Source organism: Lissotriton helveticus, chromosome 5_1, assembly GCF_964261635.1.
Source record: "Lissotriton helveticus chromosome 5_1, aLisHel1.1, whole genome shotgun sequence".
Classification (NCBI taxonomy): domain Eukaryota; kingdom Metazoa; phylum Chordata; class Amphibia; order Caudata; family Salamandridae; genus Lissotriton; species Lissotriton helveticus.
The window spans coordinates 1,229,846,437-1,229,863,627 of record NC_136065.1 but is presented as its reverse complement, the minus strand read 5'-3'; the positions used below and the strand labels follow the sequence as shown (position 1 = coordinate 1,229,863,627).

The 17,191-nt window shown below is 45.0% G+C and overlaps 1 protein-coding gene across 22 annotated transcripts in view; it reads right to left on the bottom strand.

Moving 5' to 3' along the window:
* LOC144755239 (scavenger receptor cysteine-rich domain-containing protein DMBT1-like) overlaps positions 1-17,191 on the bottom strand; it is a 593,569-nt gene that overhangs the window by 199,352 nt on the left and 377,026 nt on the right. For 8 of the 22 annotated variants that reach the window (XM_078643959.1, XM_078643958.1, XM_078643963.1 and 5 more), the window contains 3 exons: positions 7,616-7,648; positions 4,403-4,432; positions 673-702 (listed from right to left, as the gene is read on the bottom strand). The exons of 3 other annotated variants lie outside the window; for them this stretch is intronic. In XM_078643959.1, coding sequence (XP_078500085.1) covers positions 673-702; positions 4,403-4,432; positions 7,616-7,648 — 93 coding nt within the window. The remainder of the gene's footprint in view (positions 1-672; positions 703-4,402; positions 4,433-7,615; positions 7,649-17,191) is intronic. 11 more of the 22 variants (XM_078643975.1, XM_078643962.1, XM_078643968.1 and 8 more) reach the window with 2 other exon arrangements.

The following is a 17,191-nucleotide window of genomic DNA, read 5'->3' as shown; positions in this document are numbered from 1 at the left end:
TTACAGAGTGCAGCGTAACAAGACCTGTCTCCCTGTTGTGAATCAGAGTGAAGAGTTACAGGGTCTGTTTGCCTTATGCGTGTCAGAGGTGCAGCGTTACAGGACCTGTCTGCCTGTTGTGTGTCAGAGGATGCAGTGTTACAGGGCATGTCTGCCTGTTGTGTATCAGAGGGTGCAGCGTTACAGGGTCTGCCTGCCTGTTAATTATCAAAGTGTGCAGTTTTAGAGGTAGTGCATGTCTGTTTCATATAAGAGGGTGCAGTGTTACAGGGCCTGCCCGTCTGTTGCATATCAACGGGTGCAGAGTTACAAAACCTATCTGCTTCTTGGATGTCAGAGGGAGCAGCATTACAGGACCTATCTGCCTTTTGCATGTCAGAGGGTGCAGTATTACTGGACGTTTCTGCCTGTTGCATGTCAGAGGGCGCAGTATCACTGGACCTGTCTGCTTGTTGCATATCACAGAGTGCAGGGTTACATATTGTTGAATACCAGCAGATGCAAAAGTACATGATCTGTCTATCTCTTGAATCTATGAGTGTAAAGTTATGTCCCTGACTATCTCTTGTATATTGAAGGGTGCAGGGTTGCATGGACTCTCTAACCCCATAACAATAGAGTGCTGTGTGCCTCTGAGTAGTGGGTAATACCAGCAGACTGCAATATGCCTACCTATGGAAGCCCCAGGAGTGGCCGTAGAAGCTGTAAAGGAAAAAAACAAAATATGAATGTTTACAATTGTGAAAGCCTTATCCACGTTTAAAACCTGTGATGTAATCATTACTGTTTCTCACCCTTACCGCTGGCCAAACCCCATACTGCAGGCCCTGTTGCACACACATACTCTAATGCCACCAACATCCCTTCAACTGCCTGCAGAGACAACGACCATCAGAGGCCTGTGCCCAAGCCTTTACATTCACAAAGATACAGAAAGGGCCTTGCGGTGCCCGAAACTGCACCAGCAAGAAGGTGCTCTCATCACAGACACTGAATCAAAGGTCATTTAACAGCTTCTAACGCAGACATTCATGTCAAAGCTTTGGGTAACAAAACAGATCCAAGACTAACACACAAATCCCAGCAGCAGAGTCATTCAGTTATGTGACCCAGGATACTGGCAGAAGGCACAGATGGTTGGGACAAAGAAAGACCAACTTTCTTAAAGTGGCATTATTAGAATTCTAAATTAAAATCTGACTTTACCATTAGAAAGGATTTGGAATGACAGTGCATATGAGCATAAACAACACACCTCTATCTGCTCCCCATCGAAAGTTAGCACTCATCAAATTTACTAAGGTAAACCAGTGTTAGTCAATGAAAGACATAGGCCTTACAACAGTGAAGAAAGACGTAAGGAGTTTTTCACTAACAGGACATGTTAAAATGCTAGTAGACACATCCTACTTTTTTGATACAATGCACCCTGTCCTATGAGTCTTTAGGGCCTAGCTTCGGGGTGACTGATAATTATTAAAAAGAAAGGTTTAGGCCTGGCAAAATGGTTACTTTGCCAAGTCGAAAAGGCAGTTTATAGGTGCACTACAGGCTACAGTGACATACCTGAGACATGTATAAAAAGCTACCTAAGTGGGTGGCACACAGAGTGTTGCAGGCTCACTGGTAGCAGTTAAATTGCAGGCCCTGGATAAAGGTAGTATCATTTAATAGAGACTTACAAGTAAATTAAATGTGGCTATTAGGTGTTTTCCAATTTTACCATGTTTGAAGGAGAGAGCATATGCACTTTGGCACTGGTTAGCAGTGGTAAAGTGCACAGAGTTATAAAGCCAACAGAAATAAAACCAATAAAAAAGGAGGGGTTTAAAGCAAAATGTTTGAGCGAATGCCACCCAGAAGATGTCAGGTCTAACACCAACCATAGTCCTATCAGTAATAATCTTTGGACACGGGAAATAGCTAAGGAGCAGAGGCAATTACAGTCCAATATATATCCAAATTGATGGAACGTTCTGCAATTGTAAGGGTTTCTCGTAGATACTGTATTGGCCTGTTTGTTCAACCAAGGTTCTACTTTCCAAAGCCTTACAATTTTTTTTTTCTGTGATCCATGCTCTAAAAACAAAGTTATCTTCATGAGAGATTCCTTGATAGACAATCTTGGACCTTTCTGAAAGCATCCCTCCATAATTTTGACCTAGGTGAAGATTTCATCAGAATGACAATGGCCTTCTACTCCAATCTTCAAGCATTAGTTAAAGTTAATGGCTCTATTTCCAAACATTTTAATTTTAAACTTGATACGCAAAAAGGATGCCTATAGTCCCTTCTCCAGTTTCTCCTAATGGTAGAAACACTCCTCACTTCCTTAAGATGAAACAATAACATCCTGGGGATCCCTTTACCCCCTGGAGTTATACAAGGTGGCGCCTTGGTCTGTGAATTCTGCGGGGCAGATTTACAAGCCCCTTGCGCCACTTTTGCGTCACTTTTTACATGGGAATAGTGACGCAAAAGAGGCGCAAGGGGCTTGTAAATCTGCCCCTGGTTTCTTACCTGGGGGATGGTAGAGTATATGTAGTTTGTGGGAGTGGTTATCTGAGCATTTTACAGAAATCCCTAGGTATTCACAAGAATCCAGGGGTTCAGAGTGAAACTTCGAGATGGTGATGTTGGATCGATTAATGCAGGTGATGCCTCCACCCTTTTTGTGAGGTCTGTTTAGTCTAATGATGTTGTAATTTGGGGGGACTAGAAGGTCTAGGTATGACGAGGATGATTCAGTGAGCCAAGTTTCCGTGAAGATGGTTATGTCCATTTTTAGGTTTAGAATGAGGTCGGCGATGTCAGAAGCGTATTTTAGGGCTGATCGGCAGTTTAGTAGGAGGCAGGAGATCTTGTTTGAGGCATTCTCTAAAGAAGGCTCGTGATTTTTGGAGGTAGGGGTAATTGTTTGAAGGTTATTCGGGTTTATCGTTCTGTGATTCAGTTGGGATGTTCTGTTTGGGTTGATGGGGACAGGGAGAATAGAACATTCTTTCTTATTTTTGATGTGGCGAGTAGGAGTTTTGTTGAGAGGTAGTAAGGTTTGGATTTCAAAGACGGTTAAATAGTTGGGGAGTTTGAGTGTATGTAAATGTCGATTAGTCGGAGGCAGTGGGATAGTGTTGATCACGTTGTTGGCTGCAGCTAGAGAGTTTTGAAGACGATTGAGCTTAGAGAGAGAGAGTTTTCTGCAAATTGTAAGAAGTTTCTGATTTCTAGGAAAACGTTTTGTAGGTTCAGAAGTGAGGTTAGTACAGGTTTTGAGTGAGTCTAGTTCAGATTGGTAAGAGGGGGAGGCAGGATTGGCGAGCAGAGAGGGATGGGGATAGTATTGCTGGGGGTTTGATGACTGTGACTTCAGTGTGGTAGGTTTGAGTGGCTAGGACAGAGGTAGTCGAGAGTGAGTGGGGTATGCACGGGTTGGGGGCTTTTTTACAATTCAATAGAGTTGCCTTGTCGTGGTGAATTTCTCCGTCAGTCGGAAAAGGGTTGCGGAGGGGTGAGAGAGTTATGGAGAAAGGGGTGGTGGTGGAATGTGGAAATGAGGAGAGTCGGTGATTGGGTATTAAGGGAGGAGCATTGTTGGTGTTGCATATCAGTGGATGCAGCGCTAAAGGGCCTTTCTGCCTGTTGCATATCACAGGATGCAGCATTATGCAGTCTCTTTGCCTGTTCCATATTAGCGGGTGCTGTGTTACAGGGCCATCTGCCTGTTGCATATTACAGGGTGCAGCGTAACAAGACCTGTCTCCCTGTTGTGAATCAGAGTGAAGAGTTACAGGGTCTGTCTGCCTTATGCGTGTCAGAGGGTGCAGCGTAACAGGACCTGTCTGCCTGTTGTGTGTCAGAGGATGCAGTGTTACAGGGCCTGTCTGCCTGTTGTGTGTCAGAGGGTGCAGCATTACAGTGTCTGCCTGCCTGTTAATTATCAAAGTGTGCAGCTTTAGAGGTAGTGCATGTCTGTTTCATATTAGAGGGTGCAGTGTTACAGGGCCTGCCTGTTTGTTGCATATCAACGGGTGCAGAGTTACAAAACCTGTCCGCTTCTTGGATGTCAGAGGGTGCAGCATTACAGGACCTATCTGCCTTTTGCATGTCAGATAGTGCAGTATTACTGGGCGTTTCTGCCTGTTACATGTCAGAGGGTGCAGTATCACTGGACCTGTCTGCTTGTTGCATATCACAGAGTGCAGGGTTACATATTGTTGAATACCAGCAGATGCAAAAGTACATGATCTGTCTACCTCTTGAATTTATGAGTGTAGAGTTATGTCCCTGACTATCTCTTGTATATTGAAGGATCCAGGGTTGCATGCACTCTCTAACCCCATAACAATAGAGTGCTGCGTGCCTCTGAGTAGTGGGTAATACCAGCAGACTACAATATGCCTACCTATGGAAGCCCCAGGAGTGGCCGAAGAAGCTGTAAAGGAAAAAACTAAATATGAATGTTTACAATTGCGAAAGCCTTATCCACGTTTAAAACCTGTGATGTAATCATTACTGTTTCTCACCCTTACCGCTGGCCAAACCCCATACTGCAGGCCCTGTTGCACACACATACTCTAATGCCACCAACAGCCCTTCTACTGCCTGCAGAGACACAACGACCATCAGATGCCTGTGCACAAGCCTTAACATTGTTATGTTATGTTATGTTATGTTATGTTACGCCAATCTTTTAGAGCGCACGGCTACCCCGGGGGGTGTCCCGGCGCTTTGACAAAGAGGCCTGAAAACCCAGAAACACAAAGGCTGCAGAAACGCTTCGATCTCAAGATTGCACCGAAAAGAGCGTGGTCTTAAGCTCCTTCCTGAAGGCTAGGAGGCTGTTGGCTTTACGAAGGGAGAGAGGGAGCTCATTCCAATGGCGGGCCGCCACATATTGGAAAGACATTCACCAAGATACATAAAGGGCCTTGTGGTGCCTGAGACGGCGCCAGCAAGAAGGTGCTCTCATCACTGACACTGAATGATAGGTCATTTAACAGCTTCTACGCAGACATTCATGTTGAGGTTTTGTGTAGCAAAACAGATCCAAGACTAACACACAAATCCCAGCAGCAGAGCCATTCAGTTATGTGACACAGGATACTGGCAGAAGGCACAGATGGCTGGGTCAAAGAAAAACCAACATTTTAAAGTGGCATTATTAGAATTCTAAGTTAAAATCTGACTTTACCATTAAAGAGGATTTGGAATGACAGTGCATATGAGCATAAACAACACACCTCTATCTGCCCCCCATCGAAAGTTAGCACTAATCAAATTTACTAAGGTAAACCAGTGTTAGTCAATGAAAGACATAGTCCTTACAACAGTGAAGAACGACGTAAGGAGTTTTTCACTAACAGGACATGTTAAAACGCTAGTAGACACGTCCTACTTTTTTGATACAATGCACCCTGTCCTATGAGTCTTTAGAGCCTAGCTTCGGGGTGACTTATAATTATTAAAAAGAAAGGTTTAGGCCTGGCAAAATGGTTACTTTGCCAGGTCGAAAAGGCAGTTTATAGGTGCACTGCAGGCTACAGTGACATACCTGAGACATGTATAAAAAGCTACCTTAGTGGGTGGCACAAAGAGTGTTGCATGCTCACTGGTAGCAGTTAGATTGCAGGCCCTGGATACAGGTAGTATCATTTAATAGAGACTTACAAGTAAATTAAATGTGGCAATTAGGTGTTTTCCAATTTTACCATGTTTGAAGGAGAGAGCATATGCACTTTGGCACTGGTTGGCAGTGGTAAAGTGCACAGAGTTATAAAGCCAACAGAAATAAAACGAATAAAAAAGGAGGGGTTTAAAGGAAAATAGTTTGAGCGAATGCCACACGGAAGATGTCAGGTCTAACATCAACCATAGTCTTATCAGAAATAATCTTTGGCCACGGGAAATAGCTAAGGAGCAGAGGCAATTTAAGTTAATGAACCAGGAAATAAAATTTTCTTCAGTTGCATCGCAATCATTTTCGGGTGCAGACTCTGGGCTTATTTACAAGCCCTGTGCTACTCCGGAACATCACTTTTTGTGATGTTCCAGTGGTGCACAAGGCTTAGACATATCTACAAGGCCACATAAAGTCACCTTGCGTGGTTTTTCGTGGCCTTGTAGATGTGGATTGAGGCAATGCATCACAAGTCGCTGGATTGACTCACTTTGCCATTATCACAAATGGGGTTACCCTATAAAGTCAAAAGGACCTTGGTATCGGTCAGTACAGAAAAACAATGTTCCTAGACTGTTGTCGCTTAAGTTCGAAACAGTATCCTACCAGGTGTAGGGAGCAGATGTAGGGTGTAGGCCTATTCATGGGCGTCGATGTTTCAACCCTATTGCGTAATGGTGAGTGTGGTCCTCTCACGCAGCGGGATCGATAGATGCGGCGCGCTGTCAGGATCTAACAAGCTCCAGACCAACCTTCATAGTAAACAGATTCACGAATTATTTGATTTATACCTCTAGACGCCCCCACGCCGCTCCTCCACACAGCGGTGCTGGGAAACGTTCCCTTTTCCTGATGGATCTACAGGATTTACCATTCACTGTATCTTGAAGCATATGCTTTTGTCACTCACCAGACTTAAACATTGATATCCCCCTCCCCCGTCCTGAGGAAAACCCGCTGCTGAGTACCACACTCACTCTTACGCAATAGGGTCGAAACGTCAACGCCCCTGAATAGGCCTGCACCCTACATCTGCCCCCTACACCTGACTCACAGATGAAGTTACACTGTGAAGAAGACAGTTTAACTAATGTACTGTACGCAACTGTGCTTATAGGGGTAGGCCTGAATATCTAAAGGGAGATGATCTCAACCTATGCCGGTTCCCTAATGTTTTAAATATTTGAATTTCCTCAATGTAACGACACACATTGAAAGAGGAAACACCTCTAATGATTGATTTTGTGCATGAAGGTGTCCCTTCCTGCACAAAAACAATCATGCCAACGACACATACATCCTTGCACCATGGTGCAAGAGTGGCTGTGTTGGTGCACAGCTGCTAATTGTGCGCCGATGCTGGCTGAAAGGACAGGAATGCACTGTATCTTCTAAATACGGTGCATTCCTGCCCTTTGGAATCTGCGGAGGGCAGCATAGCAAAATGAATTGCTATGCTACCCGATGCCAATCCTTTGAAATATGCCCCTCAACACGTTGGCAAGCTCTTCCCGTAGAACGTGGGTGTCTAGAAAATGTCCTTTAATTCTTTGATTTAGTAGGAAATGTGTCTCTATCCATATGGTCCTAATAGCTTATGTTCCGTATGCGCTTCAGCACCCCATTCCCCGTTTCTGAACGCCTTTATGGCTACCCTTCTCTCATCCTTTGTCAATTGCAGCTCTTCTTTGCTTTGCAAAGATAGTTCTGCTTCTCTGCAGGTGTTTTTATGTAGAGCACAATACCACCCTTGTCTGGTGAGAATGAAACTATAGAAGAAAACAAAATGACTAATAAATAGTTGCACATTTCAGAAGCTGCTTCAGATGATAGTGACTTCTTCTGCAATACAGTGATGTAAATGTAAGGGAAGATGAAAGTATGTAATTCATATCAGCAGTAGGGACAGAAAACAAACACAACTGCAGTTCTACCTACCGCTTTCTGGTGTGGTATAATAGGGGGGTGTACCTGTAAAAATCACAAAATAACAGTTTTACGTTTATAATTATCACAAGTTGTCAAATAGCATGTTCATGGTAATTAATCACCTCCCATACCTTACCAACCCACAGCACTCTGAGAATACGGAATCTAAATACAGTGCGCTCCAGCCATGGTCAGCCTATCTACTACTAAGTCTATGGAGAACTGGGGTTTTTTAGGAGTACAGGGAAATGCTAGGCGCACAGCACACGTTAGTGTAGGGTATAGATAGGTCTGGGTGCAAGTAGGCGAGGGGAAAAGGCCCTAAACCCCTCCAAGAGTGTGCAAGGCACACGCTATACAATGCAAGAACAAAAACCAAATGCACACCAAATTACAGTACAGAGAGAGATGTCTCAATGGACATTAATAAGTACAAGTAACAATGTTCAGAACCAAGGGGAAGCGATTGTAGTACGATTCCTCTTTTATTGCATGGATGGCCAGCCGACACGTGTTTCGTCGTCAAGCGGTAACAATGCTTGCACGACTCATCAGGGCTGTAGCGCGAAGGGAATGGACCACAGGTCGCTAAGCCGGTGATACTTCCGACCCGGCCCCTGCTCGAGACCAGGTTGATGCTTGTTAGTGGATGTGGCTCCAGATTCAAAGGGTCATGCAGTGAAGAAAAGCTTTTTGTTGAGTAAAAAGTGCTCCAGGCGACTGCAGTAAATTAATGCCACCAAATGAAATAAAGCATCCGCTTCGAGATACTAGAGTATCTGAGTAGAAGGGTCAATGGTAAGTGACAAGAGTCTTGTGATCGCTCAATTTCGTGAGATCGGTTGTTTGGGCACGAACCTAAGGTCGAGACATAGCCCATCCGTTTGACGTACGTACCCGGAAGCGCTGCGTGGAGGTACCCATCCCGCAGGTTCGTGCCCAAACAACCGATCTCACGAAATGGTCCATTCCCTTCGCGCTACAGCCCTGATGAGTCGTGCAAGCATTGTTACAGCCTATCTACTACTATCTACTACTCCCAAAGTCTTTCAGCTATTGCCATGTGCTCTACCTGAGGCATGGAGTCCCTGGGATGAGTTTGGGTCTCCTGCCTCTCAAACGGATGGGCTATGTCTCGACCTTAAATGGAAAAAGACAACGTATGCCTTTCCATACTCTTTCTCATTAAAGGTATTGTGATGTTCACATGAACATCCAGTGGTCGCATTATGTCACTGCTTCTGGGACGTGGGGTTTGTGGTACATTTGAGGGAAAGATTGTTGTGGGTGAAAGCATCTCAGTTTCTCTCCAGAGAATCTTCATAATGCAGAGTTTATGCACAATACTTTGCGACGTTTCCTTATCAATATGCTTTTGCTTCAAAGGAGGATCAAAAGGACAGGCTACCAATGGACCCTTAGGGCAAAGAGGGGATGTCCTGCATCTGAGACAGCAATGACCTGACATTTGCATTGGTTTTAGCGGGTATAAACTTCCCCTGCGAATTGGAAGAGAGGGGCCCTAAAATGCCATTGGGAGTGAGAACCCCTGCCCTGCTTTAAAGAGTAAGAGCGAGAGCTCTGCCATAAACTTGTGGGGCTTCTGCTCCACCAACCTGAAGTCCTAGTGTCCCGTTCGGAGGCGGGGGAGCGTGGGGGAGGGAGGGGGGGGGTGAGGGGCTCCTGATGGCAGTCTCAGCTGCCTTCATCAGCACAGACCTGTGACCTGGCAGCCGCCTGCTCCTGACAGCCAGGTCGGAGCAGTCAATTCCCACTCTGTTTAAGGTGGGACAACTGTGGGTGATTGTTCTGCCTGGGAGCTCCACGTAAGTGGACTTCAGAAAGAGCGGAGAAAAAGGTCCCTTGTGCACTGATGGAATATTTCTTGTGTATTAGGCACATTTCTTTTTCAGCTTTGCAGAACGGATGTCTGCTCCAGCAACGGACGCACTATGGGCAAACAAATCCCTGACAGGCCAGTAACAATCCCTAACAAGCATTTACAATGCAATGGTCTCGGCATCATTAAAGGTAGAGCTATTGGCATTGCTCATGACATTTTTTTTTTTTTTTTAAATCCTCATGCGTGAGACTCGGTAGGCTCCTGTGCCGTTGATCCGACGAGGCGCACAGAAGCGCTACGAGGCGTCCAGGCCTCAACGCACAGCGCACCCAAAAGCAAGAGAGGGCTCTCGAGCCCCCAGAGAGGGGGGGATATTGGCCTACGAGTGAGTAAAGGAGAGGGAGCTTAGCAGGGAGAAGCGATGGCAGTGGGCGTGACGAAAGCGGGTCTGACACCCCAGACTGAGGGTGCTGGGGCAGTCAGTGGGGTGAAGGTAGGGTACGGGGTAGTGGCAGCCGGGGTTGATGGAAGAGGGAGGGATAGGCAGTGACAGGGGTGTGTGATAGCAGGCGATGGCTTTGAGTGTTATAGGTGAAAGTTAAAGGCAAAAGGCTGAAAATCTTGCTGCTCGAACCTCCAACTTTCAAAAGGGACTTACGGCGCATATTTTTTTTTGTTGCAGTTTTATATAGCGTGATCTCGAACCAAAGGTAACACAGCGCTTTACATGAGCACAAGTTGCATTACAGACAGACACATTCACTTTTTGGCACGGAGAGATTCAGTGAACTACCCGGAATCACAGGATGCTTCAGTCTCCCATCAGACTCAAACCGGATTTCCCAGCTTCAAAGACAGCCGATCTAGCTGTTACGCCACATCCATCCTCAGTAGTGCGACTAGAAATTGGAACTCTTTACAGCCATACCTTCACACCACCACCTCTTTCTGGATCTTCAAAAAGGACCTTAAAACCTCTTCCAAATATTTTTTTCAAAATAAGACTCCTCGTTAAGCTCCCCACCAGGCACACGCCCTCCTATTTAATGATGTTACCCTGACAGTTACAAGACACCCTATAGAGCTATAACGACCTTTCTTCTTCAACTATGTAAATTTGTAATATATATTAATGTATCCCTGATCGATTTAACGTTTCTAAATATGTAATTTGCATTGAATATGGAATTTGTTGGTAAGTAACTCTCAACATGAGTAACCGTAGTAGTTATGCATATTGTCACATACTACCTTGTTTCGCTAAATTCCTCATGTAAAGTTCTTTTGCTCTATTATGAAACCTTCTGACACCTCTGGGTAATGTCCGCACAATATAAAAATCCTCATGTAACGTTCTTTTGCTCTATTATGAAACCTTCTGACACCTCTGGGTAATGTCCGCACAATATAAAAACGCACAACTAAATACATAAATAGAAATCGGGTACAGTTAAAGAAAATAACACTTACTGCCCCCGGAATTCCGCCGCGGCCGCACCGGAAGTCAGGCAAGGTCGCCTGTGACGGGGGCGGGGCCGCGTCCGGACCGGAAGAGGAGGCAGGCAGAGGAAATGCGTCGAGCGGCTCGGGGCTCCTGTGAGCGGTGAAGAGCCCCGGGGCCGACAACAGGATGTTGCGCACGTGTTGCGGGGCTCCCTTGACCAAGAGGGAGCCCCGGGAAAGGAGCCGCAGCGTCAACTCTGCGGACGGGGCACGAGGCACATGCCCGCTGCCTGCCCGGCCGTGCTGAGAGCAGAGTCCCCCAGATTGCCACAGTAAGTTGAAAAGGAGGGAGGGGGAGGGCGGTGCACTCGTGTGTGTGTGCGCGCGTGTGTGTATGCGTGGGGGGGTTCTGTATGGATGTGCGTGCGTGTGCGCTTGTGTGTGTGTTTCTGTGTATGCGCATGTGTGTGTTGTGAGAGAGCTTCGCGCAGGGCTCGTACTTGTGCGCGTGCCAGTTTTGAATCGCCTGCGCGCGGCCAGGATTGTCTCCTGGGAAGCAGACACGGCAGCAATAGGTTCTCGGCGGAGACGCGCTTCCGCACGGCTAGCCGAGACCTAAAAATGGCAGAAGGTGCTCCACTGAGGCGTCCAGGCCTCAACGCACAGCGCACCCAAGTGCAAGAGAGGGCTCTCGAGCCCCCAGAGAGGGGGGGATATTGGCCTACGAGTGAGTAAAGGAGAGGGAGCTTAGCAGGGAGAAGCAATGGCAGTGGGCGTGACGAAAGCGGGTCTGACACCCCAGACTAAGGGTGCTGGGGCAGTCAGTGGGGTGAAGGTAGGGTACGGGGTAGTGGCAGCCGGGGTTGATGGAAGAGGGAGGGATAGGCAGTGACAGGGGTGTGTGATAGCAGGCGATGGCTTTGAGTGTTATAGGTGAAAGTTAAAGGTAAAAAGCTGAAAATCTTGCTGCTCGAACCTCCAACTTTCAAAAGGGACTTACGGCGCATATTTTTTTTTGTTGCAGTTTTATATAGCGTGATCTCGAACCAAAGGTAACACAGCGCTTTACATGAGCACAAGTTGCATTACAGACAGACACATTCACTTTTTGGCACGGAGAGATTCAGTGAACTACCCGGAATCACAGGATGCTTCAGTCTCCCATCAGACTCAAACCGGATTTCCCAGCTTCAAAGACAGCCGATCTAGCTGTTACGCCACATCCATCCTCAGTAGTGCGACTAGAAATTGGAACTCTTTACAGCCATACCTTCACACCGCCACCTCTTTCTGGATCTTCAAAAAGGACCTTAAAACCTCTTCCAAATATTTTTTTCAAAATAAGACTCCTCGTTAAGCTCCCCACCAGGCACACGCCCTCCTATTTAATGATGTTACCCTGACAGTTACAAGACACCCTATAGAGCTATAACGACCTTTCTTCTTCAACTATGTAAATTTGTAATATATATTAATGTATCCCTGATCGATTTAACGTTTCTAAATATGTAATTTGCATTGAATATGGAATTTGTTGGTAAGTAACTCTCAACATGAGTAACCGTAGTAGTTATGCATATTGTCACATACTACCTTGTTTCGCTAAATTCCTCATGTAACGTTCTTTTGCTCTATTATGAAACCTTCTGACACCTCTGGGTAATGTCCGCACAATATAAAAATCCTCATGTAACGTTCTTTTGCTCTATTATGAAACCTTCTGACACCTCTGGGTAATGTCCGCACAATATAAAAACGCACAACTAAATACATAAATAGAAATCGGGTACAGTTAAAGAAAATAACACTTACTGCCCCCGGAATTCCGCCGCGGCCGCACCGGAAGTCAGGCAAGGTCGCCTGTGACGGGGGCGGGGCCGCGTCCGGACCGGAAGAGGAGGCAGGCAGAGGAAATGCGTCGAGCGGCTCGGGGCTCCTGTGAGCGGTGAAGAGCCCCGGGGCCGACAACAGGATGTTGCGCACGTGTTGCGGGGCTCCCTTGACCAAGAGGGAGCCCCGGGAAAGGAGCCGCAGCGTCAACTCTGCGGACGGGGCACGAGGCACATGCCCGCTGCCTGCCCGGCCGTGCTGAGAGCGGAGTCCCCCAGATTGCCACAGTAAGTTGAAAAGGAGGGAGGGGGAGGGCGGTGCACTCGTGTGTGTGTGCGCGCGTGTGTGTATGCGTGGGGGGGTTCTGTATGGATGTGCGTGCGTGTGCGCTTGTGTGTGTGTTTCTGTGTATGCGCATGCGTGTGTTGTGAGAGAGCTTCGCGCAGGGCTCGTACTTGTGCGCGTGCCAGTTTTGAATCGCCTGCGCGCGGCCAGGATTGTCTCCTGGGAAGCAGACACGGCAGCAATAGGTTCTCGGCGGAGACGCGCTTCCGCACGGCTAGCCGAGACCTAAAAATGGCAGAAGGTGCTCCACTGAGGGCATGGGGCTGAGGTGAGGGCCTCTACTGATCGGGCGCACTGGCAGCCACCCCACCCGCTGCACTCTTGTCAATACGCCGAGTCTTCTCCTCAGAGCGGACTCTGTTTAGTACTTACTGCTCCTGCTTATTATGGAATTTAAGAAACGAATTATGAGATTTTGTTTAAAGCACAACAAATATACAGAATGATATTGAAAAGGAAACAGACATCTCAACACAAATGGGCGAAAAAGAAATGTGAGAGAATTTCCTCCATGAAATCAAATCATGCAGTTCATTAACTTGGTCTCAAATCACTTCGTACTTGTGCACAATGCCTATTATTTCACTTTACATTTTTGTTGAAAAAATAGGACACAAATGTGCTAAGAACAATAATTGAGTTTGGACAATCAAATGTATTCCATCAAAGACAACCACTTTTCTGTCAGCATGTGAGACTAAGTTATCCAGAATTTCCAAATAAATATGTATAGAAATGACACAGTATGCATTGAGAACAGAACGTCAAATAAATGTTTCGTTTTTCAAAATCGATAAAAAAGTAACTAAAAGAACCACCCAACATACATACATCAAAAGAAAATTATTTAAAAAAATAAAATAGAGTAAGAGAGCAAGAGCAGAAAAATTAATCCTACTTCATTTTATGGAATTCTTCAAAACAGTCCAGTAGATACCCAAATTGATGGAACGTTCACCAATGGTAAGGGTTTCCCATAGATACTAGATTGGCCTGTTAGTTGAGCCAAGGTTCTACTTTCTAAAGCCTTAGAATTATTTTTTAGCTGCGGTCAATGATCTAAAAACAAAGTTATCTTCATGAGAAATTCTTTGATAGACTATCTTGGACCTTTCTGAAAGCAACCCTCCATAATTTTGACCTAGGTGAAGATTTCATCAGAATGACAATGGCCTTCTACTCAAATTCTCAAGCATCAGTTAAAGTTTATGGCGCTCTTTCCAACCCCTTTAATTTCAAACTTGATACGCGAAGAGGATGCCTGTAGTCCCTTCTCCTGTTGGTCCTAATGATAGAACTACTCCTCACTTCCTTATGATGAAACAATAACATCCTGGGGATCCCTTTCCCCTCTGGAGTTATAAAAGGTGCCGCCTAGACAGATGATATTTTAATTTTCACAGCGGTTTATATCATGGTGGGTCAGAATTGAGACGATCAAGATGATGGTAACCCCCGAAGCAAATTTGTACTACTAGCATTCTTCCTGTTAGAGTCTCTAGCTCCTTCTTTAATACTCCAGCTAGAATCATTGTAGAGTTTATTTGGAAAAAGACCCCTTGTATGTCGTTAAAAAGACAAAGATTAAATACAGACAAAGGGGGTAAGGATTTTTCTAAATACCAAACAACATTCTCAGTCCGAAAAGGAGCCTGGTAGTTCTCATCTGAACAAAACAGATCTCCTATTTGGCTACCTAATGGAGAAGATCTGCTCAAACCACTCTCCTTATAGCCCTGCCTACAATAACATTACCTAGTGCTAACTGATCATTCCCCTAGAATATTAAATAACACTGTGTTCGCCATTCTAAAACTCGATAATAAAACTTACCACATTTCCAAATCAACATTTGCTTCTCTATGCCCCAATAAACACATCAAACTTGATGGTAAGGTAATTTGCTGGAAAAACTGGGCGAGTAATGTCGTTATAATAATAAAGCACTTATGCACTACAGATAAGTCCCAAATTGTTCTCAATACTCCGAAGTGCAAACAACTTAAGGAAATACATTTCTGCAAATTTTGAAAATTGAAATCCACTATTCGCAAACTAGGCAACCCAGACACATCCAGCCTGCCAGTGTTATTAGACAAACTTATGAAACAAGGACATATTACATTCAAGACTTATAATCTACTATCTGAATCACCAACCCCTTTACAATGGCACGTTGTCACAAATTGGAACATGACAAAAGGTTTGGCGCTCCCCTTTTTAAGGGAAAAATCTCACCCATACTCGCAGATTTTGGATAATCTACAATGCATTTTGGACTCAAAAGCTCCATAAACTAGGTCTTATCGATTCTCAGCTGTGCTGGAATTACAACTCAGAAATATGCTTCTACACTGCAAACACATCCTCCCACTCAGGGATCATATTCAGAGTTTAATACAGATGTTGTTTAATAGTAGCTTTACTATAGATATCACTACTGTATCACTTGGCATATTTGCATCTACGACCACACCTCGCCTCAATGCCGCAGACCTTCTACTTATCAACCTGACGCTAATCTTGGACACCAAACTAATCTTGTCAGAGTGAAAAAGTGTTTCGAACAAATCTTATCATACTTATTAGGCATGACTTTGTTTGTGAGAAGTTCTGAGAACAATATACATCATTTGACACACTCTCTCCTCCCTCACAAGAGTATTTGGAATGTTCTACACGTCTATGTCCACTCATACAAGCCACCCGAGAATCTCCATCATTATTTAGTCTTCCTAATCACATAGAGACCCCCACCATTGTCTAATCTATTGATACTCAAACTCACAAGCTATTAGCTTGAAATTAACCACTCCAATCCCCATAAATTACTATCATATTTCCTATCACTCCTCCACCCTTGCTCTCTCGTGTATCTCTTCTGTATTTTTGGCATTATCTATTACAATTATACCATATGCCATCCTCATGGAAGTGTAGTATAGCTGTCTCCACTGCCGCGTCTTTAAAGATGCCAACTTGTTCCATCCCTCAATGGTTAATGACTTTTTTGGTACTCTAATGTTTTTTTCAGCTTTGTACACATATTTTTCTATACTCACCAGGGGGCCCAGCATCGCAGGGCACTCCTCTCTGGAACAACTGTTGTATCTTAATTTACTGTAATGCCTCCACCCAATGGATAATGTTGCCCTTGATATTGTGTTGTTAAATGCAAATAAAAACTTGAAAAAAGGAAGCGGGAGATGATTTGATAAGTTCATAACTCTCCCCCTAAAATGATGGGCAGAGGAACTAGGGGGTATATTACCAACAACTAGCAATAATTTTTGTCTCTAACTTGTTTAGAGACAAAAATTATCGCCGCACATCGGCGATTTTTATCGCAGATAAACCTTGCTATTAGCAAGGTTTATCGCAAATGCGATAAAAAACGGCCGCAATGCATGAATATCGCTGAAAAGTCAGCGATATTCATGCATTATCGAGCAAATGCTCTTAGCCATGTTATCCACCTCCCATTGGATAACATGGTGAAGAACTGCTCAGGGCAGGTGTTAGCTTTTGGAGATATTCACGCTTAGCGCGAATATCTCCAAAAGTTGGTAATAGGAGATAGCGATGTTAGCGACTGTTTCCAGTCGCTAACATCTTGGCACGCCCACTTTGCATGTCATTAGTGATAAATATCACTGACATGCAAAGCGGGGCCCAAGATGGTCGCTATCTCCTATTAGCTGTCACTAACTGGTGTTAGCGACAGCTTGGTAATAGGGAGATAATTTTATCTCCGCTTTCTTGGCTTTTAAAGCCAAAAAAGCGGAGATAAACCCCTTGATAATATACCCCTAGATTCCCGATGTACAAAGGTATTTTGCAGTTGGAAGGTCTGCGTTTTGCAAAAAACACAGGTTTTGAACCCACAGAATAAAACAAAAGCCCTTTTCAGATGCTCAGGTAGTAGGGGTCTAGTGGCTCATGGGACTAATGCGTCCATTGCAGGAAAGTGTTTCCCATGTTTCAGAGAGTCAAAAGCAGACATAATGTTTCCTCCGTAAACAATTCAGTTTCCTCAGTTGTCAAAGAAGGAAACATCAAAAAGCGTTAGGCAACCCAGCTTCCGTAGGGCTTCATGAGGTCAGTGCCACCACAGGACACGGGGC